This window comes from Anneissia japonica, unplaced genomic scaffold (genome assembly GCF_011630105.1).
Source record: "Anneissia japonica isolate Jap-2015-1 unplaced genomic scaffold, ASM1163010v1 scaffold287871_len1641731_cov197, whole genome shotgun sequence".
In the NCBI taxonomy this organism is placed as follows: domain Eukaryota; kingdom Metazoa; phylum Echinodermata; class Crinoidea; order Comatulida; family Comatulidae; genus Anneissia; species Anneissia japonica.
In genome coordinates, this window is record NW_022712275.1 from 1,538,811 (window position 1) to 1,563,436 (window position 24,626).

A 24,626-nucleotide genomic window follows, 5' to 3' on the forward strand; every position below is an offset into this window, starting at 1 on the left:
ATATATATTTGAATGATATTCTACTTTATCTTAAGTTCTGACATGGATTTCTGAAGATCTTTGTCATTGGGTTTCACTGAAGAGAGTAATCATTAGATAAATGTTGAAGTAAGTGATATTAGCTGCCTTGATTTAATACATTTTATGTATTTATCCTCAAGTATTTTATAGTCACATGTCAGTCTTTTTAGAAGTAGCATGCTACGTATTCTGCTAGCTTTGCAATTTAAAAAAAGTATAGCTCAACTTTTTGGCGTATTGATAGGTCGGAGAGCATTGGCGACCCAAGACCCAAGAAAAATATTCTTCCCCCTCCTCTTACGTGCTCCACAATGAAAATTGCTAGTAGTTTCACCTCATATCAATTCATTTCTCTAGCTAGCTCTCCCTCAAAATTCCAGCTCTTCCCCCTAATCATAATGTTGTCTTTAGTAATTTTAATTACAAAGTAAATTTCAAAAAAAAAAATTTGTTTGAAAATTATAGCTAAACAAGTTGTCTCAGTTTGGTATTATTCTTTTAAATGTATTTACAAATGTAAATATAATGAAAACTCCATTCCTGATTGGCTCTTAAGGGAATCATTTAAGTTGATTAACATTCCTTTAGTTATTTAATTATATTATTGTCAAAGGAACTTCATTTGTTTGGTCATAGAATCATGAGATAATTATTTAAGGGGTGATGTATAACTATGTTATTTATTAATCAATTTTGATTATTCAATTTTAGAACACAAAAGTTAAAAGAAACATAATCAGTCTTGAAAGCATGAACTACGATTATAAAAAGTGAAATTAATCACCGTTGAAACTCCTTCTCTGTTAATTACAAAGGGAAGTTAATAGATCAGAATTTGTATAAAAAGATAATAAGAATTGGACATTTATAATTAATGATTAGAAATGAAAACATATATTGGTAAACATGGCATAAAAGAATATCTCTAGAATATTAAATATATTTAAAAATAATTAAATTAGATTAAAGAAAAATTAGTTAAAAGTAAGATACATTCTTATAACATCTTTAATGGTAACTGTGACTAATTATTTGATATTGTATTAGTTTCCTTTAGTCTTGTTGCTTGACTTCAAATTTTAAAATTGTTGTTTGTATTCTTTTGACACAAAATAATCAAATCACATAGCACCCAGATTCACAAAAGCATGTTCTCTATTTTAATATCTATAATTACAGAAGCCTTGACTGAATCACCCAATGTTAACATCAATGAAATCAGATTTAAGATTTATTAAATTTAAGTTAAACAAGATACAACTTTTATTTATAGATAAAAAAAAAACAAATTTGAAATTCAAAACATATTTAAAATTGGTAAAAAAGTGTACAAATAAATGACCTTCAAAATATAATTAGTTCACACATTATTTTAAAACCTCTGTAATTTGATTTAAGTTTGTGGTTTATGTTTCTTAATGTTCCCATGAGATGGTTACTGACAAATGTAGCTGTGCAAAGAAGCACTTATTATATGCAAATTCACCATCAGAGAACTTGATTATAATATATAAATGCCAGTTGACAGTTTACAGCCGGAGACATTTTAGGTTATCCAGGGTAACAGTAGATGCTATATGCCTTTTGGGTTTCTTGCCAACTTCTGTCTTTTAAACAAGACTTCCTTTAGTTCCCATTGTTGTGATGACTGAGTTAAGCTAACGCATGGCTAAGCTCAGGCAATAAATAGATGCATACCTTATCAAGAGTGGCACACCTCGTCGATAAGAAACTCACTGCCGCATCACCATGCCAATATTAAAACTTGCATTTTCACCAGCTTAGCTTAGCTTGGAATGTAGAGGGACGTACATTCTTTTTCTGAAGATGTGATCAACGGTTGTGTTCAGCATGGCTTACCAATTCTACAAGTACGTTTTAAGCGCTAAAAATAAAGAGTTGCGGAGTGTCAGGCAGCAGGTGAACATACAGGTAGCAATATTAAAATTATTATTAAATAATTATTTATTAATAAATTAAAGTTTTAAAACAACTCGAAGCAGTTTATCAAAAATGTTTATCTTTTGAACTGTATAGTTGTCAATGCATAAATGATCTTATTTGGGACCCCTGTGTTCCAATTTAGTTTTTTTAGCGTACAATGAAAACATGTAGAAAGTAAGAAAAACCTTATGTCTCCAACTGGATTTGAACCTAGTGCCTTGGAATACGAATGCTGGCACTTCAACTATTGTTCCCTGACAAGTGCCTCTTATCTCCTGTGTAGGAACCTTTGTGGTGCTCATTCATTTTCTGTAGATGGCTCGTCTTCTTGGAATGGAATCCCATTTACCACGTGAACTCAAATTGGTTTGTCATTTCAAATCTGGACATAAAACTTTTTATTTCAGTTACTTTCTTAAGTTCATGTTTTTATTTTATGTTCATTGTTTGTCTTTTTCTTTCGTTGGCATTACTTGCATTGTAATTTTGAGACAGAAATATCTCCATATTATGGATATATGCACCATTTAAGTCTCTCATTGATTGATCCAGCTCTGTTTTATTGTACATTTATAATTCTTAGAGAAAATAAAGATTAGTGCAGTCCTCACCTAACATAGTATGCTATTTTCTAAATTATCTAGTATATTTTGTAATTATCCACATTATAATGTGTATATTTTTATTGTTTATACTTTTTATGCGATAAAAGAAGACAATGTATACACTCAGCCTGTTTTCAATTAAAATCCCCTTCATTTACTAATTCCCCTTCTCTAAGTTACCCTATCCAAAACAAAAGCATTGTCAGGTATTTATTACTGCTGACCCCTTTTCTTATCTGTTATACACTGCTGTGCTTGCATAAAATGTATCAATTGACTTTTCTTCTATATTAGTGATGTACAGAATTTATTTTGTGCCTAGGGAACAATATCTTTTGCTACAGTTATCACATATCAAATAATTAGGAAAATTGATAAAGAAAATAATTTTTTTCCCCATTCTAAATTAAATGGTACTCTTTCAAATGTTCCTTACCACTCAGCTTACCCAAATTAGTTGGTGGGTATGTATGTGATGTCAAACTAAAAACCAACACTAATTGGTGCCCTTGACTCCAGCTAGCTTCAACTCAGTTTTACTTTGTTGTGGAAGTGGCCAGAAATAATTGGTTATGGAGGATATTATTCATAGTTATATTATGTTAATACCCTGCAATATACAGTACTAGTAGTTAAATGTAGAGCTATGATATTTTTAATGTATGATATATTGAATCAAAATGGCAGGGTGGCGTAAGTGGGATCTGGTGAGCTAGAGAAAGCTGATCTACCCACGCCGCATACAGCGATCTTAACACAATTCGTCGCAGGCTGAGATACTATGTAATTTTTACAGATTATGAGATTGAAAAAGCCTTTAAAATCCATAAATTGTTGGAGCTTCCGAGGGCTTCATCCCTGGACACCCGCTTAGTGGTCCTGGGTGGCCCTGACCATTGATCGCTTATGTTGTTGTTGTTGTTGTTGTTGTTGTTCTTAATATTATTATTAATAAAAACACATAACATAATCCAGAAGCATAATATATAAATATGTATTTTTTATTTGGATAGATAGTATAACATTTGACAAATAAATGTTAAACCACACTTATATGTTAAGCTCTCACTTGCATTCTCATTAATAAATTTGTTTTATGTTTAGAGGAAAGGAAAGCAGTCTGAATCTACCCTTAAATACAAAACATACACATAGCATTCAGGATAAGAGAGGAATATGATCAATTTTTAATGCTAACAAAATCATATTATTTCTAATTCAATATTATGGATTTTTCTCCAAACAGTTTCTGTTTACTCTGAAATGTCATTGAGCTTTTTTAAGCATATGTTAATATATTGATTATGATCTTGGATTAGTTACACACAAGGAATAACATTGGTACTGATCCAAACCAAACTGTTTAGGCCAGACACTGTCTATTTTCAGTTTTCAATGTCCTTGCCATTCTGACTCAGATAGCTTGTGTGGTAATTGGGACGTCAACAAAATCAGGGGGGGTCTTCCACTAAGCCCTTATACTGTCTGTAAATATTTTGTTAATGGGTAGATACAGACTGCCTTCCCCTCCTCTAAACATGAAAAATTATATCATGCATGCCAGTTAGTAGTAGCCTGGCACATACATACAAGTATGTTTGAATGTTAAATTATAAGAATGATACTATATTTTTTCCAATGAAATGCACCCAATATAAGAAGGCAACAGCGATAAGTGACAGTTGGGAATGTTTGGTACTTATTAGTTCCTCAGCATGTCCCAATTAATCATGTAATTTGAGAATAAATTTGATTAAATGTTTCAGTTCATTAGTTGTTAGATTGTTGGTTTTTAAAAAAATATTAATGAAATGTTTTAGAAATTGCAAATTGTATTATTAAAACAAAATGTTAATTATCAGTTTATTAAGATAATAAAAATGTTTATTATATACAAACTATAATTATTATTATTATATTTATATAAGAGTGATGTTTTGTCCTACCTTACATGTTATCGTACTGAATATTCAGTACATTCCCAAATACTTGTAAAAAAAATGGCAAGTGATTCAGATTACTTACGAATATTCTCACAATTTGGGAACATACTAAGTATTCGGTACGATAACACGTCAGGTAGGGTAAACATCACTTCTATGATATTTTCCTGACTTACTTCAAAATATTGTATTTAAATTTTGAAAAATGGGGTATGTATAGAATTATTTTTTTGCATGGTATATTCACTGCCAGAAATTATTATTTTTGACATGCATTAAGGTTAGAAACCCAAGGTCATCCAGTTCCTAGAATTCAAGGGCCATACATTGCACAACCGGGGAAACCAAGTACTGCACCATGCTACGACTTTCAGGTCCCTGGATTGGAAACCATGTGGTGTCATGCTCTGTGTTATTGTTGACATACATCCTGTGCTCATGCAGTGTGCCAAATAAAGAATATGACATTTTACAAATGTGAACATTTACAAACGTACATTCATTATATATGTTGCCGAAACATCTTTGAACTTATTATATTTATGAAAACTGGTGCTATATAAATATTTTGATTGATTTTGTAATTAAATATTACAGTAGTAGAATAACATTTTTAAAAATGGTTGCTAAAATATTATGAAATATTAAAAAAATAATGTATAACATTGCTGCCCCAAAACTGCAATGGCCTTTATAATGTCTTCATATTTTCATTTTTCATATTTTGTATTGAACTACTCTTTTATATGGTATCATCGTTTAAATGTCAAATGTTGTTATTCTAAATGAATGTTGCAATGTAATTTTTTAATCAGCAATTTGGTTTTTTAGGTGTAGGGTTCACAAAATGTAAACCAAGGTGGCCAAAACTAGGCACTTGCCATAAAAAATGAAAATGAGTCTTCAACTTAGCTAAATGCAAGTAAGGCCCATCTTAATACATGTGGGACTAGAAATATAAATTATTCTGTCTTTGCCATTTGATATCCAATTTTATTGATTTATGCAAGAACTATTTGATTTTAATTAATAGTTTACAAAGACCAATAGAATAATTATTTGAGGAAAAAGTACAGCATGTTTTTTTTTACTAGAGTTTTGCACCTGTAGCTGATGGCCTGATAGAGCAATGGCCTGTTAGTAACTTCCTGCACAGAAACAAAATAAAGATTTTGACTTCTTTTAATGTGACCTTCAAAGGGTATCTTCGTTCAGATTTGTAATCACTAAATCTTACAATTTCTACGAAACTGATATTTATGCTTCAAAAGTGATACTAGATCACTTAATAGATAGTATTTAATTAGACCAAATTTTTGTAATATGATAAAAGTAAATACTTTTGAGTGTTGCATTAATAGTCAGTCTTTAGAGTACAACATAAGCAGCACTTTTATTTATTTTTTATTTATTTATTATCCTGTCCAAAAGCCAAGACAAAATTCGCCATTTGCTGGTGGGAACACAAATGAAAAACAGATACATAATAAATATTGTAAAATTGTAGTACTACTACCACCATTAGTAATTCTCCAGGTTTCATTAGTTAACATTCAGTTCACTTTTTAGTTTTCCTCTTTCTTTTAATGTTTTTATGGACCATTTTTTGGGGTGGGGAGCGGGGTTTGTTTTACTGTTTTACTGTAGTGTATTTTGTATTGTATTTCTTGAGAGAGAGAAATAAATGAAATAAATCCTCATGTTTATTTATATCTTCACTAGCTCATTCAAATGATCTTTATTCACATAGAAACTCATTTCAGAATTAGGATGTAACTAATTTCAAAGTTGCGAATAGTGGTAATTAAAAGCTCTGTCTTCCCTTTGTGTAGTTTTGTCAGATCCGAAGAACTTAGGTAGTTGATGGTTGCTTATGTGTTTTTAAGATAATTGAAATATGTGTATTTGAAGTGTATGACAAATTAAGAAGGCAATAATTTGTATGTATAGTATTTAAATACTAGAAATGGAAGATAGGAACCCTTACAAGAAAATGGACCAAATGACGACTCACAAAGTTAGGATACTCAATCATTGAAAAAGACAAGCATGCAAAACAGTTTTTTGGTGAACCATCATAGAAACCTCACAGCAGGTTGATGGAATAAGGGAATATTATTACAGGTTGTATTCACCAAGATATCTGATGAGATGACTCGTACCTGGCCGAAGGAAAAAAAATTATATTTTTTTGGATGACAGTCAATATGTTAATGTTATAATTTCATAATTTTATCTCAATCTTCATATCTACTTTGTGAATGCTTGTTTGGATGAACCTTTTCGGAACTTACCATCCAGCTAAGAATCTCAATCATAGGCTACGAAGTCAATGCTCATTTGTAGTAATTCAATATATTTTTTGAATATTTGTATTTCTTACAGAAATCAATGCGAGAAGAGGATGGATTAGCAGTGGAAGAAAAAGCGGCCAAGATTAAAGAATGGGTGACCCAGAAATTGTCAAATGTAAGTGCAATCTTTTGGAATGCAAATGTCATCAACTGTAAAGTAGGAAATACTCTAATTACATCAATTCTTTATCTTCATATATGTCTCTTCTTGTTTTTCTTTTGTTTTAATTACGTCATTCAAACCAATTGAAAAAAGATAGTTATACCCACCTGTCATTTATGTTTAAAACTTCTTTCATAGTTTTTATGTCTTTCTTTCTTTTTGTAAAGTCTTGTCTCCAATTCATCCCTGAGTTATGTCATATGAAATTTAATTACGTTGTCTCCTTCTATCATACTTCTATTTGTTTCCTTTTAAGTTCATGAATATTTTTTTCCATGTACCATTTTGGGTGCTTGATTAGTCAAAGATAATATAAACTGCTGAAAGCTTTGGTTGTATTGTAGTTGCTTTTATATATTTAGTAGTATGCTGTATATATCACTGTAAAATCACAAAAAAAAGTATTTCACTTGATTTTTAGTACTCAATGGCCTATATTCAATGGCTGCTTATTCTAACTTCAATTTTTTTTATATTATTTTCTATATTTAATGTAATGTCTTTTCTCATAAAGCTGTGTAACAATAGCACTAATAACTTTATTTTCGTATCTTGCCAATTTAAGGTGCATGCACCATCTCTTACAACTGTTGCAGTGCCATATGAGTAGCCTATCTACTAGAAATTGCAAATTGCAAGTGAAGTGCTGCGAAGTACAACTGCATTTAAATGTTCTTCAAACAAAATTATTTATGCGAGTCAAGTGAAAATAATGAATAATAAAAATATAACAAATAATATGAGACACAACCCATTGTCTATATTAGAACACTTCTCATTGGGTAACAAAGTCGTAATTTTTCATTTTTGTCAAAAAGTGTCTATAGTGGTGAATTATGGTTTAGGTTTTTTTTAATAAAGTTTCAAAAGTTTCTATGTTGTGGAAAATGTAGTTGATTACCACAGGTTACAATTTTTATTTTGAAGACTGCATGGTCTAGGAAGTGTACATTTTTTTATGGGGCAAGTTTCCAAGGGCGGGTTTTCTAGGGGCGGGTTTTCTAGGGGCGAGTTGACTGCCAAAGAGTGTTGCCAAAGTGCGAGCCAGCGTGTTATTTGATCACAAGTGCGAGACATATCACAAGTGTGAGCCAGCGAGCCATGATGTCACGACAATAGATAGAGACATTAACGAGTTGTGCGAGGTATCGGCTGAGATTTGTGGAGCACAATTCAAAAAACAACTATAGGTCTAATAATGAATTATTGTGATGTTAAATAGACAATGTTAGCTATCAAAGAGCGACATTGTTTTTCATTGGGACCTTCATCCCTTCAGGGCTAGGCCTATACCATCCTAGCTAGTCTAGGCCTAGAGTAGGATAAGGCTAGCGCGACATGCGGACGTTGGTACGAGTAGGTTAGTCTACAAATGTCGCCTAAATATTTGATTTTACCCGGCAGAACGAAAGAAGGAAACTCCGCTTTTCAGTCGTCTTAGGCCCTTGTTTTTTGACAAACAATGACCTTTCAGAGGTCAAATTGCTGTCAAGAATATGAATTGGCTGCTTCGCAGCAAAAACTAAGAAACGCTAACAAACTATCACAGTATAAGTGTTGTAAGGAAAGATTTAAAAACTCAACATTCCCCATTTTAATTAAAAATGACTTAGTGTAATCAAATCAATAATGATATTGTGATAATTGTTTATCTTTTTCCCACAAATTTTAATAATAAAGTTAATACCGCAATATTGCTCCTTTTCCTCAATCAAAATAAATTAATGTAAAAACCAAAGATGATTTTGTGACAATCGTTCTTTTTTTTTTCAATTGATTTTAATGTATTTTTTAAGGCTGATTTAATGTATTTTTTGAGATGGTTATAATGTATTTTTTAAGACTAATATAATGTATTTTTAATGATTGCTTTTATAAATTTCGTATATAATGTATTTTTTTTTAGATTTTTTGTAAATTGACTCAATTCAGTTTTCTACTGCAATGTCCAATTTTTAATAAAAACCAGAATAAATTAATAAATAAATGAACGAACGAACAAATACAATGACCTTTAAGAGGTCAAATTGCTGTCAAGAATATGAATTGGCTGCTTCGCAGCAACAGTGTTTGCATGGTGAATTGACAATAATTTTTGTATGTACCATATGGTGTACTGAAAGTATAACAACACATTTTTGAAGAATTTGTTTCATTATTAGAAAAAATATCTCCTTTTTATTTATAATCCTCTACATTCTGCAGGATATATGCCAACAAATTACATAATTCCAACATTCATTTTTTCCAAGTATAATATTTCTGGCTTAAAACATTTAGAAATAAGTTAGGATTAGGATTGTCAAATACCTTATGGCAGTTGCATTTTGGTTGTTTAGCAAAATGAAATGATAAAGACAGTAGACCCCATTGGAAATAAATTATCATATATTTATTATATAAGTTGTCCATCCATTTTTTGTCTAAACAGGCAAGTTTCTTTTTTGATCTCTTTTTTTATTTATTGTTTTCATTGTTATTTTATATTGTATTATATTTTACTACGAAGAGACGAAGGTCATTGCAGTGTGCGTGTCAGGCTGTCTGTGTGTGTTCTTCTGAGTGCATAACTAAAAAATTACTTTACTGATGTGCTTCAAATCTTCACACATTGACAATGTTACGTATATCTCGGTCCTCCCTGAATTTGGTGCTGATCAGAAGTAAGATGCAAATTTTAGAATATTTTCTGGCCGCAACAGACAGTTCCAACTTGAAGGAATCGTTCGACCGAGTCGTTTGGATATGCTGATCCGACTCGAGCGGACCAACACGGGCCAACTTGAGCAGATCGAGTGTGTTGTGTGTCAAATTCTGGCTGGTGGACTGGAAGTGATCCGGAAGGCATGCAAACTCCCCCAGTTTATGGACTTGCCACGCAAGGCCTGTGATGCTAGGCCTCGTTTGGCTGATGGAGTGGATCGACCTCAGGCCATTATTTTTTTAGTACATAAATATGGCAAAACAGGGCGAGGGCTTGTAATCTCGGATTATCATGTTATATATTGTTTTCATTGTTACTTTATATTGTATTTTATTTGATATGAATTGATGCTAAATAAATGCAGTAAAAGTTAAATTCTTGTTACAGCAAGGATTTGTAACAGAATACATAGTTATACAATGCATCTTGACAATGTTTTTATTACTTTTTTTTATTTGAATACCATAATAATAAATCATAAGATTCAAGTAGTTATTTGATTAAGTAGTCTTCAATTGCAATTGGTTTACAACATGCCGGACTTCATACCTTCATTCTTTGTCTTCGTTGTTTACGACAACAAGTTTATCTAGGTCAACTCTCTAAAACAATTATCACAGGCCTCTGTATTGATTCACAAATTAAGTATATCCCTCATGCTTACTTAAAATAATTCAAAGTTTAAATTGTTAACTTTCTCTTTTCTATAGAATGAAGTTTAGCAGATTCTATTGTGAAACTTGAAATATAATTTTATTCTCCTGTGTGCAGTTTCGAAGTGAAAATAAATGTTTACCATCTTTCACAAAGTCCATTGTAAACTCATTAAGGGTTTAACAGCAAAATGAAAGTATTTAAATTAACTAAATGTTTGAGAGGATTAAGTCAGCAAATTCCTACGATTAATAAACACTGCAATATGCTATTGTTGTTTATGATGTCAACATGAAGAGAGGCAATTTTACCTGCAATAATTTTTGTTGCTTTCTCTTTTCATAAGTTATTAGCTTCAAAGAAAATCTGACCTTAATTATTATTATTTAAAAAGGACATTCACTTTCCTGAGAATTCCAGATTAAAAGTTGAGATTTCATGGAATTGTTAATTTAAAAACCGGATGACTTATTTTAATTATTTTGTTTTTCTGTTTTTTGGAACTTTTTTGCGCTAGAAAAGGCCTACTAATTTCACATAAACCTGTTTCTACACTAGAAAAGCCCAATGTCACTAAACCTGAAGTTTTCCAAATTTGAAAAGTTGTTGAAGTTTTTATTAACTCAACAGGTGTTTTAAGTATTAAGAATTCAAAACGGAAACACTCAGACCTTTCAACATAATAAAGGATGCCTTCAAAATTTGCACTTTTTCATTGGAACCTTGATACTTTGGCATAAATCCCATGGGATACACTTCTTTACTATATACTTTTTTACCATATCCTTTAGAACTGTCAACTATTTTAATTGAACCTCAGAAGTGTATACATTTTCAGCTTTGTATAAATGTCCTGTAATGGGTTTCAAATGTTTCATACGTTTGTAAATCATATATCTTTTGAGACATTGATTAATGGCTAAATTCGTCTGGCATCTTACCACTACTCTGGATGTACATTCTATTTATAAACTATTAATGTACGTATGAAGATGCCCATGGGATAAGATACATCCATTTGCAAAGATTGTTTGTCAGAGTTTGACGGCTTTTGATGTAGAACATTCTTAATGTCTCCAAATAAAGTTTTGTTGAAAGATATACTTTGTCTGTAAAATCTCTCGCTTGAGGTTAAAATACACAAATTGTTTAGTTGATACAGCAAGATTTTTCTTATAAAATGTGTGATTAAAAGAAAAAGGTATTTGAACAATTTAGACAATATTATAAAAATTTAATATGTATTATAAGAGGATTATGAGTTTAAGATGAACATAATTATTTTTCTACTCTCTCTCAAATTTGTAATAATTAACATGCTTATATTTCTACTCTCTTCCAAATTTGTAATAATTAACATGCTTAAATTACACATTTTAAAAATTCTCTTTTTAGGCAATATTGCTTCATGATTTTAGATATGCTATCAATTTTCTATATTGAAAATTATCCTTCTTCACCAGACAAATATTTCTTAAGATTTTCAATGTATTTTCAATTTGATACATTTATTGGACAAATCTTGTGATAAAGTGTATTTTTTTCATGTATTTTTAAAAGAGTAGCATTTTAATTATTACTCAGCAATTTCCATCAGTCACTATGGAATAATGATCCTTGACTTATTAGTTTCTGCATTATTTTCTGGCTCTGCTTTCCAGGTTATGTTATTATTCTCAGCGGCAAGGAAAACTAGGTTTGTTTAGTGTTTTATGCTTTTTACGGTTGTCAATGCTGTTTTACAGATATCGGTCAAAATACTTAGGCCAATGTTTATGTACCATTGATGAGTGAATTATCCAACACAGCAAATTATGACTTGCAGTATGAATTGCGATTTATGCTGAAGATGGGTGTGGGTGAGGGATAGATGTCTAGGTTTTCTCTATGTATGTGTTTGTGGTTTATGTGCTTAGGAAAATCATTAATTTTCTATCACAATTTGTATTTCAACTGATCATGAATTCAAGCTACCATAAACCATCTTAAGTTTCATGTGTACATGTCTGTGTTCTAGATTTTGAATTATATAGTTTAATTCAAATTAATGTTAATGATAATAATAATAATTGTAATAATATTTTTTAATCTATTTCTATAAGAAATTATAATATTTCTAATACTCAAAATTATTACATTCATAGCTATAAATATTTCTGAGAAATATCAAGGGCTTATAATAATTAGCAGAAAAACATCTCATCTGAGAAATGCTAAAAAATTACTTTATAGACATTATCGAAAATTAGTGGAAATCTAAAAACGTTTGAAGTTGAAAGAATATGTCTGTAATCATAGCCAAATAGAAGAACTACAAGCAAGAACTTAAGTTTCATGTGTACATGTTTATGTTCAAGATTTGGAATTATATAGTTTAATTCAAATTAATGTTAATGATGATAATAATATTTTTTAATCTATTTGTGTAAGAAATTATAATATTTCTAATACTCAAAATGATTACATTCATAGCTATAAATATTTCTGAGAAATATCAAGGGTTTATAATAATTAGCAGAAAAACATTTCGTCTGAGAAATGCTAAAAGAATGACTTTATAGACATTACGAAAATTAGTGGAAATTTAAAAACTTTTGAAGTTGAAAGAATATGTCTGTAATCATAGCCAAATAGAAGAACTACAAACGTGCCTTTATAATTTACATCTAAATCTAATTTTCATGTGCATGTTGCTGTCTGACAGATAGAAGGTGATGTATTAAGCTGGAATTCCTCAGGGAATGATAGCTTTTATTTTTTGTTAAAAGTTTAGTTATATAATTATGGAAGAGTGAACAGTTGGTTTTATCTGGTGTATTACTATTTGAATCAAGAAAATACCCATACTTTATTCAGGTTGACTGGCATGAGAAATCTTTCTCCCATCATGGGTACAAGTTTAGTATGACATTTTCAGCAAACAATACCTCTAGTAAGGAACAAAGTTTAAATTTTTCCCTGAACTGCCATTCGAGAACTTTTATACCCGCTTTTTATATGGGACGCTATAAGGTTTATTCTATGAACAATTTAGCCAGCTTAATATGCACATAATTGAATAGCTAGTTTTGACCTTATTAACATATCTAATATCCAAAAGTTAAAAATATATTCTTACATTATAAAAGGTCATATAGATTTATGATACAACCTTGTTACATTTAACATTAATTCATACGTCAGCAACTAAATGCACGTTCCTTTGTTTTTGCTCTGGGTTATTCATAATTGTACGAGTCTAATACGATTGACCTCATCACATGATCAAAATAGCCAATTCATGAAATGCAACCTTTTGTATTGAATTATTATCTTTAGCAAATGTAAACAAAGTCTAGAAAATGTTAACAACAATAAATATACTTTAATAATACAATTTTACGTACATCTCATTTTTGCCAAAAAATTGTAAGATGATCTGGTTATTGTCTAATAAGACAATATATTTCCTAAAGGACGCCCTTCGTTTAAAATACAATTGTCCATCTCTACTCTGAAAATAGCTTAAAAATGTTTTATTTACTAACAGAAAATATTAAATTCTATACAAATATATTTTGCCAAAAAATTGTAAGATGATCTGGTTATTCTAATAAGACAATATATTTCCTAAAGGATGCCCTTCGTTTAAAATACAATTGTCCATCTTTACTCTGAAAATAGCTTAAAAAATGTTTTATATACTAACAGAAAATATTAAATTCTATACAAATATATAATGGATTAATACCAATAGAATTTAAAAAAATATTTACAGGACTAGTTCCATGGCATTTATAAACTGTTCCTGTATGAAACAAGTGAGAAGTGCTGAGTGATTTATTGTAAATCAAATTTGATTTTATAATTATGTCATGAACTTTATGATCTTTTCAAGACATATTCAATTCTATTAAAGTACTAAATGGAATGATTAATAATGCTTAATTCAATTCAGTTTTTATTGGTCCTAATTTAATATTCCTTTGAAGAACACTTCCAAAGTGAATATAGAATTGAATTCATACATGTGTATTATGAAACGTAATTTACATACAAATATTTGTGAACCAAGTATAAGGTATCAATTACTGTTGCCCATGTTTTTATAAGCTAGAGCCGATGGGTGGATGCTATGAGTTACTTCCACCCAGACAATGATATACTGCCACCTGGGCTGTGAGAATACCTGTATTTTGAAAGAAAACCAGACTAATATGACATACCTCTCACCTGGGCTTTAAAATACTTTCATATGGGCTATGAGATACCAACATGTATTTTAATATCTACCAAGAATAAAGTTTGTCTCCGATGTACTATAGCACCGTGAAGCATTATAACCTTGGATGTGAGGTACTGCCACTGTGGACTATAAAATACTGCCCCCTGTGATTTGATATTCCAAGTTAGACTGGACCTAAGCAGTACTAACACCTGGGCAATAAGGTTCTACCACCTAGGCTGAAAGATTGCCACCTGGTTGTTAATTATTGCAAATGTATGGTGCTACAAGGTACTGCCACCTGTATATTGATGTCTTGTGTTACCACCTGGCCATAAGGTATAAACACCTGGGCTATAAAATCTTGCTATCTGTATTTCGAAGGCTAGTAGGCTAGTACTGTAGGTAAGGACTATGAGGTACTACCAACAGGGCTGTGAGGCCCTTTTGATGACTACACTGTATATTTTGATATTCCCAAGTGCAAGGGGTCAATAGAACTACCACCTAGATGATGAAGTATTTCCACTTGATCCATAGTAGAGTGTAGCTGGATACTCAAATTATTGTTGTAGTGTTTAATATTAATCAAATGTCACCAATCATTGTGCTCATTCTGATATACTTTTTTTTTAATGATCTAATAGTGTTCTTGAATTGAATCTGCAACCTATTCTTGGATGAGAATCAAATTTGGTGAAACTACCATCTGTTTTTGTGGAAATTAACTCCAGATTTTGTGTAATCTACCCTAGTAACCACTCAAACATTGAATATGAAGAATTTAATTAATTTACCAGCACAATGCTTGTTGAAATAAATTGTGTGCATGCCGTGCTGACAGAGAAAAGGAAGGAAAAACTAGTAATTTAATGACTGCGTGAGAATGTAGGGCAGATCAGCTCTTGCACAGGTTCAAAATGAATAAGGGGAGTTTCATAATTTAGGGACATAAAATTATGTGGGACCAAGGGTCCTCTGGGAAATATGTCTGCCTTCTGAGAGGAAATAGTGTAGCCTGATATAGTTCTTACGCCACATTAGATGTCTTTTTGAATTTCTTAACTCTATTTTTATTGGGCATCAATTTTCCCTTACAGCTTATCGGCTTGTCTGATTTTCTATTAATGATTTTATTTGGTAATGTCCATGATACAGTCACACATTACTGCAGCAACCCTGATTACTATTAAACTTTTTTTTATACATTTCTAGAAATTAACATAAAATATTTTTTCAAATTGTGATATATTAATTCAGTAATTTTATTGATAGTTTGTTTTTTTTTTTATTGAATTTCAAAGAACATATTATATCATATTTGTGTTTTTATCTGGCTATTACAATATATAGTAAAAACAAAGGTCAAGTGATTTTTTTCTGGTCATTGGATACAGAATAAACTGTACACAATTCGCATCTACCTCCATTGAAAATAGTCCTATTCTTTTAGGTAAATCAACTTACCCAATTCTGTTCGTTCTACATGTGACACAAGGTTTTCTGTACTTTCAAAGTATAAATCGTTGCAATCTTTGTTTATTAACTAATCATTATTTGTTCCATATTTATATAAAATTTTGACTTAAACTGCTGTTTTATTAATTCTTAATCTGTTTATTAACAAGTAGTAAGTCTGAAACCATCAAATCATGTTGACAGTTACTGGCCCTGTCACTCCAGTGCTCCTTTCTAAAAGTACTCAAAAATTAGTATCATATGTTCCATAAATGAAGCCAAGATCAAAAACATATTATCCTATTTTTTTTTTAATGAATCATTTTTTTAATGCAAAAATCTGGCAAAGAGCAGACTCCATAGGGAAGTCTATTCATGTGAAGAAGTCTCTGCCAAAACCTATAATTACATAACCCCAAAACCGAAGTACTTTTTTAGGCTCTTACAAAAAAAACTATTAAATCTATATTTATCGCTGTATATAATATTAAACAGTTATTATAGCAGGTTTTTATACACTATTGGAAAATAAGTGCATGATAAAGCTATTAGTGCATTCAAAAATTCCTTACATCCTACAATTCAATTGCTTTTAGGTTTACAAATTTTTGGCCTGTCTCTTATACACATCTAGATGTGTATAACACATGTAAGAATACCAATCATCTAGTAAGGCAATCAACTTTTCGTTTAAATTTTTTTTTCTTTGATTAACTCTTTGTTATTCCCATCCAGTGCAGAAGCAATAATTGAGTCTAACTCATTTTTTGTTGTTTTCTGCTAGAATGACTAAGAACATGCTACTGTTTATAGTTTGGCCTCATCAAATATACTCCAGCTAACTGATTGGATTAAAATATTACTGGTCTAGGTAATATAGCCCACGGCCGATTGCAAATGATTTCCAGCTTAATTGCTAATATGCAAATTAGGTTTTTCATGTGATTACCTTCCAGTGGGTACCATAAAAAAAAAATTCAGTTGACTCACTGCATTCAGTACACACTTTGTTGGGTTATAGAATGGATTACAAACAATGTGCCTTAAGTTTGTTTTGATCAATATGCAAATTACTAATTTGCATATGAAGTTTTATTCTATGCAATATTTTTATGTTGAGTTAGTAGGAAGAAATTTTATGTATGCTACAAATTCTATGAGGTAGGTTAAAGATCTTTATTTTATTTATTTTACATGTTAAAATTACAGTATGCAATTATGGGCCTGCCTTAACCAATGTCTGGAGTAAATGTTGAATTTTCTCCGTTTGTTGTGATGTGGCGGGAACTCTAAAACACATGCAGGAAGCTAAGTTTTGATTTTTAAATGTGAAAAATCATTTTTTTTTTGGTGCACATTTGACAAGATTTGAGGATCATACGATCATTAAACATTCATGATCTGTAGTTTTGGTTCATTCATTTAACAGATAATAATCTTTACACTTCATATTATTTTAAATTTGTAGAAGTGATTTTGGATCGCTACTACTAGGTGAATCGCAAATTAGAGTTTGTAGCTTTCAGGTTTTCTCACTGTGTTCAGATCTTGTTGAGCTGTCTGTTTCAGTTTATCTACAAACTTTTCTGCGTAATTATTCATTATTCATCAACCCACTTGCTGCTGTTCGTCTAGCAGCCTGCCTTCATAGTCTGCTGAGAGCAAAATTTGTGCTTTTCGAAAATTAATAGCTGATGACTATACAATTGTCCAGGGGGGGTGTTATTTCAGACGTACTGTAGCTGCATAAACTACCTTATTTGAAATAAGGCGGTCATTTAGTACACACCCAGGCAAATTCAAATCTATTGCAAGCCATCAGTAGTTCTAAAAGGTTTCTAGAAATACTATAGCATCACGTTTATAGTAATTTGCCAGCTAATTTCAAGTCATCAATGATTTATTTGAGTAGAACTTACATTAATGTAGAAACAGTACTGCTGAAAATGAAATTACCAACATTTCAAGTGCTGTTAGCATCGATTTAAAGTCAGACTCTGGAGGGAAAAAAATGTTTGATATGTTGTAGGACTGATCTTTCTAAGACAGAAAGAAGGTGTTTGACGAAAAACTGGGGAACGGTGAATGAGATACAAATTTTTTAATATTTAAAAACTGGGGGAAAAAGGGCGTAACCACCCATTTTTACACCTTATTTAAAGTGGAATCATTGAAGCTTCGCTTAGTTGATAATCAAACCATCAATGGCCAAATGATATACAGACTATTAGGGACGTTGGAAGTTTAATATGTGTATTTGGAAAAAGTAAAATGTTTCTTTTAAATTTATTGTTTTAATTATTATTCAAGGGCGTCGGCGGTGTGGAGTGCGGACGCATTTCCCCATTGCAGCAAATTACTTCCACTATGTGAGATAAGATATTAAAAAGTACCATTAAGTTTTCATTGGAATAAGGATTTAGTTTCGCATTCCCAATTTTTGCACCTCCCAGTTCTACTTTCTGGATTTTGCACCTCCCAGGATGAAACCAGCCAATGCCCATGGGCATAAGCTGGGGGTGCAGGGATAAGGATTCACATCCCCCTCCCCATGGCAGAAAATTATCTCCACTAAGTGGGTTAAAATACTAAAAATCACCATTAGGTTTTCATTGGAATAGAAAGTTTGTTCCGTTTTTCTAAATTTTTACACCCCCAGTTCCGCCTTCTCACTTTTAACACCCCACAAGATGAAACCAGCCTATGCCCATTTTGTATAATGTGTGTATTGGAAAAAAGTATTTTTAACTTAAATATATTATTTTAGTATAATAGTATAATAATAATGAAGTAATTAAATTTTTTAAAGTCGGTGTTGTTTAAGATAAGAGACTAAAATGGCTAAAACTTTCCAAGGGGATAGCCCTCTGGATCTTTATTTATTTATGTATTTACTTTATTTATTTCAAATCAAAACCAACTCTGAAAATGTACAGGCTTGAAGACCATAGGTTCCACCCCCTTTGGAGCTTAAACAGTGGTGACACCCCCACCTCCCCAGAACTAGATGTTTTGTCTTTAGAACTCTATCTGCCTTATGTCTTTCCAACTTATATAATTTATAATCCTCTTTTAAAAAATATTACCAAATTAACCTTTTGCATTTTCTAATCCTTCCCCATTTGTTGCCTCAACATATGTGGCCTAGGCCTTGTTCTCTGCATTAAAGTGCTAACCCACGAAGGTTGCTACAAATATAGTATTTTTTTAAAGAATGTTATGTGACTGGCAAAAACACTTGCCAAGAATAAAAGATCCAGACCTCCTGAAATCTAGCTGAGTATTTGACAGGACCAACCTGTTAGCATGTGCACCGTCCCTGACTGTTTGACTCTAAAACGATGGTGTTTGATGATGTTAAGTATAGAAGATATTTTATGAAAATTTAAATAGCATATATGCCAGTGCAATTATTGATATATCTACAAAAATGCAGCAGTCCTCTGTCCTTTTTTTTAAAAGTAGAATAATATTTCTCCTATTTACATCGGTTGTTTAATTTTTTTAAATAATCATTTCGTATTAAGTACTATTATGAGACAGTCACTTATTATACTTGATCGCCTTTTCCTAAATATGTCCCCTAAGCCTGCTTTTGATCTTCCAAACTTAATTTGCTAATTGTTTCACATTAAATCATACATCCACAGATCATTTTTATTTTAAGCTGCCACTCTTTGGAACTCCCTCTCTAATCATAATATTGCCAAATCACACACAATTGCTATTTTCAAGACCAAACTTAAAACACACCTTTTAACATATAAAGATACTCCAGTTCAGTGATATTGATGCTTTATGAATAATTTATTATTATTATAATTATTAATATTATTTTTAAACATGATGACATGACATGATTTTTAAACATGAAAAATGGTATACAATTCTGTAACACATATCTGACATACAAATATAGCAACAATATTAGGTATTGAGAAATATGGGTTTGATATGATTTAATTTATTTTTCTCCAAAATAATTGTATTCAATTACAGACACATTACAATAATAATAAATAATAATAGAATATTCAATACAAGGTTAGCATAGAGTTTTGAGAGATATCGGGGATGTCCTTCTAAATTGCCACTAGTATTTATTTCCGGAGGGATAAATACCTCACTGATATTAAATATGTAGAAAACCACAAATTACAAGAATGACTCTCTGATAGATGTGTGCATTTCTCGCTCTTTTTCTATTAAATGACATACACTAACGTATTGTTTCATTATAGAGTTCCGTTTTCATAAAAAAGATATAATATTTATAGAGTTAAAATATGCCAATGCTTTCAGAGAGTGGGTTTGAAAGAAAGAAAGTGACCATCACTGTATTTGTTTGACAATTTTGTTACGTCAATGGCCTTTCGTTTTTCCTCTTGTTACGAAATTTTTTACCGCAGCACTAGATAAAAAATCCATATTTAAAATGAGAAAGAAAACCTGGAAAATTAGGCCATGTATTTTTGGCCTGATGGAAGGAAGCTTGCGATTAATTGAAGTTTGTAGTTGTCACAGACGCCCATCATCGCTAAGGAAATATACCCACCCTGACAACCAAAAATAAACTTCATACGTCAGAATAGATTTCCACACTAGTCATACAACATGAAGACATCAGGTTTTATGTAATTTTTATGATGTAAACAGTTTTCTCAGCTTCTTATGAAACATTAGAAGCTGAATATCAGAGATGGTATTAATTTAATTTCCGATAGCATTTATGCAATTATAAATGTATTGAACATATAATGTTTAGTATTAATTTCTATATACAGTATTCACTATAAAGTGTTTAATAGTGATGTCATGGTTGGAGTCTATAAGGTCATATATTAATAGTGTCTTTATAGTAAAAATTTTCTGTAGTTTTTTATGCACCATGTGAAAGATAATGCTTCCTAATTTACAGCAATAAAATTCATACAGTATTTATTTTATCATTGAAAACGTAAGATTACGTTGAAATAGCATTACAAGGGCCTGAATAAAAACATGATGGTTAACAACAATCAAGGAAGAAACTATCCCCGGCTATAAACCCCATCCTTGTGTTTCTGATTGTAGGTTACACTAAGATCAGCAGAAAATCTGTGGTATGACTGATTAAAATATTTAAAGTGATCAATAACATTATTTCCTCTGCTTTTTATTGATTACATCATTATTAAACATATTTAATGTTAGCAAAATGCTTCACATTAGTGTCCTTGCCATGGACAATAGTAGGAATAACTATAACACAAAGTATATCCTGTTTCATTTCCAGGGAAGTATTCCTAACAATGTACAAAATTTAGGTGTAGGACAAAATTTTATTCAATTCAATTTCAGTATTATTTTTCAAATGCCAAATAAAATGGAAGTGCTAAGAACATTTGGCTTGCATCATAGCATCACATTATTATGAATCACATAATAGCATTCAACATAGAACATTTGCATCCTACTGCACCAGTTACCCACTTATCATCTGCATGGGTGGAGAGAGACAAGCCTTGTAGAGGCCATTCAAGTTTCGTGTTTTCTGTGTAATTCTTTCATATAATTTAAACTGTTCAGACCATATGAATTATCTGAGGCAATATTGACCGGAAAATGGCTGGAGAGAATTCCAGATGTTTTGTCCAGAGCACGAAATATGATGATGTGAAATGGTAAACAATAGGTATCCCAAATTGTATCATGGCTTTCATTCCATATTTACGAGGAAGTTAAAGTCACCCTGGATGGCAAACTATGTACCATTGTTGTCTGTGATCATAGCAATCAACACTGATACTTGAGTGAAAAGTCCAAAATTGTCAACATTCAACTATATATTATTATCATTATTCAAACAGTTTATAAACACTTTTGATGAATTGACCATAGGGATAATAAACAAAACAAATTTATTAACATTAAAGCATAAATTCCATATTTATAAACTATGATCAAAAGTGCTAAGGCATTTAACCGAAATGTAAATTTTTTTTATTCTGTCCAATTGTCATATTTAGGCGATAACAGGCGATAACGTCTTTTTCTCATCTTCAACCTACAATTTAATGTCCTGTGCTGATAACGATAATGTTTTATATCATAATTAATTAAGAGCTATTGATTCAACAGGTTTACAGCCATCTCTAATCATGCACTGTGTAGGAGAGCTTCTAACTCGTCATTAGAAGAATTACTTTCATTTCATGAGGTGGAATTTAGGGTATAAATTTGCACCCCTGATTAGAATCTATGGACAGAGCATTAATATTCAGATTTCCAATCTTTGAAATCAAAGTCTGCAGTTGTACATTGATTGCAAACACATCCAGTCCTCAGGAGAGCTTACCTCGCTTATCTACACATACCACGTGTGTGATTACGGATTATACGTGTACGCTTCGCAACACACGGTTTCCTTTACTTGACAGTTGGTGAGCACGCAGGGAGGAAGTAGTACTGGTTTATCCAACTAACGTGCAACAGCAGTGACTGGGAAGACCCTGGTCACATGGTTGATTTCATCATTAAATGGATTATTCGCCGATGCGCTGATTTTATGTCTGATTCTCTCCGAGCAGATGGCGTACCTGATAATGCAGGCATACTTTTCGTGCCACACCATCTATTAGGGATGCTGGATTATCAGGATTGTGAGAAATTGCTGATATTTTCCAATGACCTTTTCTATTTTTTTATATTTATGTATAGCATAAGAACAAAGACATGCTGTAGGCCTAGGTGTTTGTCTAGGATGGTGTTAATGATTAAATTATTAAATCATTCAATTTTCATTGTTTATCAATATAATTGAATTACTGTGTTATTTGATTAGATTATGATTTTTTTTGCAACTACACAAAAGAAGACATTCAGATAATGACCATTTTGTAAGACATCTGTTATAATATCAATTTAGTAGATTAATTTAATACAATTTTGCCTTGTATGCATTCCTACCATTAGATAAATTGTCGTAAGACATAATTTACTGTTGCATTATGGGATTTTTAATGGCACTTTCCTTGAAATGTTGCAAATTCATTGCTCACTAACCTACAATATTAATATATCATGGAGAAACTTTTAGCACAGGCATAATACTTAATTTTAAAAGGAAGATTTTGTATGAATCAGAATATAGCATATAGAAGAAGTTTCACAGTTAATTTCACAGAGTTTTGTGCCAACTTTCTATTTGATATCTTTGACCTTAATAGCAACATACAGACTGCATATCAGTTGTGTTTTTATGTAACTAATTATTAATTTAGAAATGTCATTATGGTTGCATGCTAAACCGATGGGCTAAAGTACACGTGTACAAAATTATGTAAGTTATTGTTGAATGTTGATAGAAAAATGAATATGCATCAGACTTGGCCTTTCAATTGTTATGACCTCACTAAAATTCTACCATATTGATTTCACTATATTCTGTTACAATGATTCCACAATATTCTCTGTTTATTACTTTTACAATACTTTACATCATATTGTTCATGATAAATGTTTACAATGCTAATAATTTTACAATACTTTACATCATATTGTTCATAATAAAGATGTTTACATTTTTTTTTTCTCAGATTGCATATATAAAAATGGATGTCATTCTGGCTTTAAGATAACACTTTTATTTTTTTTATTTTATTTAATGTTGATATTAATATATCTCTATGTTTCAAAAGAGTTTGTGAGAAAAGTATGTGGGGTTGGTATGTGCAAGGAAGAGAGTATGAATTATTTTTTTAATATTCAAAATTTAAAATCATTGTTTATGCTACATGGCGCATATACCCCCACGGTCCTTCGCCAGTATTGATCCCGATGACAGGCTTTATATATTCCCATGGTATACCCATGACCATCTGGAGAAAAATGGGAGGAGCTACAGGAAAGGGAGGAGAAAGAGGTGGCGATAGAGTGAAAGGAAAATTCCCAGTGGCAAAACTTGCTTGAAAGTAATTGCTGGATTCATATGGAATCAATATCGCTGAAATCTAAATAAAAGTTCAATGTTTTTCTTTCAATTTCCTTTCAGCTTGAGCAAGAAAACCAGCACTTGAGGCTGTCCAACCAAAGAGCTCAAGAATTAATCCGATCCCTACAGAAACGACTTATCGGTAAGAACACAGCTCTTCCATTCTCTACTATATTCTTTTTGTCTGTAGTAATATACAGCAATGAGATGGATGATATTCAAAAATTAAATTGACCCTTTGAACCCTATCACATGTTTTATAATTAATTGTATATTTATTATAAATGAAATGTTTTCTTTGTAGCATTGATACAATTTTTGAACTGATATTCAGTTTTCTTATTGAAAATTATATGCAAGTTTATAGCATAATTTCAAAGCTCCCACTGAAAATTATAATATGAACATCTTATGAAATAAATAATATATATATATATATATATATATTGTTTATCCCCTATTGCTAGTTTGTAAAGCTTTTTTAATCATACGTGTTACCGCTGAGGAAGAGCACAGGCGTGCTCGAAATAAAAAATTATCTTATGTCTGTTATGTCAACGTATACGACTCTACTTTGTGCATTCGTACTCATTTTATATTATCG

At 31.2% G+C, this 24,626-nt stretch overlaps 1 protein-coding gene across 1 annotated transcript in view; it reads left to right on the forward strand.

Annotated features, from left to right (window-relative positions):
- Positions 1-24,626, forward strand: part of LOC117107741 (pleckstrin homology domain-containing family H member 1-like) — an 80,567-nt gene that overhangs the window by 11,382 nt on the left and 44,559 nt on the right. Inside the window, exons 4-5 of the mRNA XM_033249493.1 lie at positions 6,899-6,982; positions 24,083-24,164. Of these exons, the coding sequence (XP_033105384.1) occupies positions 6,899-6,982; positions 24,083-24,164 (166 nt within the window). The remainder of the gene's footprint in view (positions 1-6,898; positions 6,983-24,082; positions 24,165-24,626) is intronic.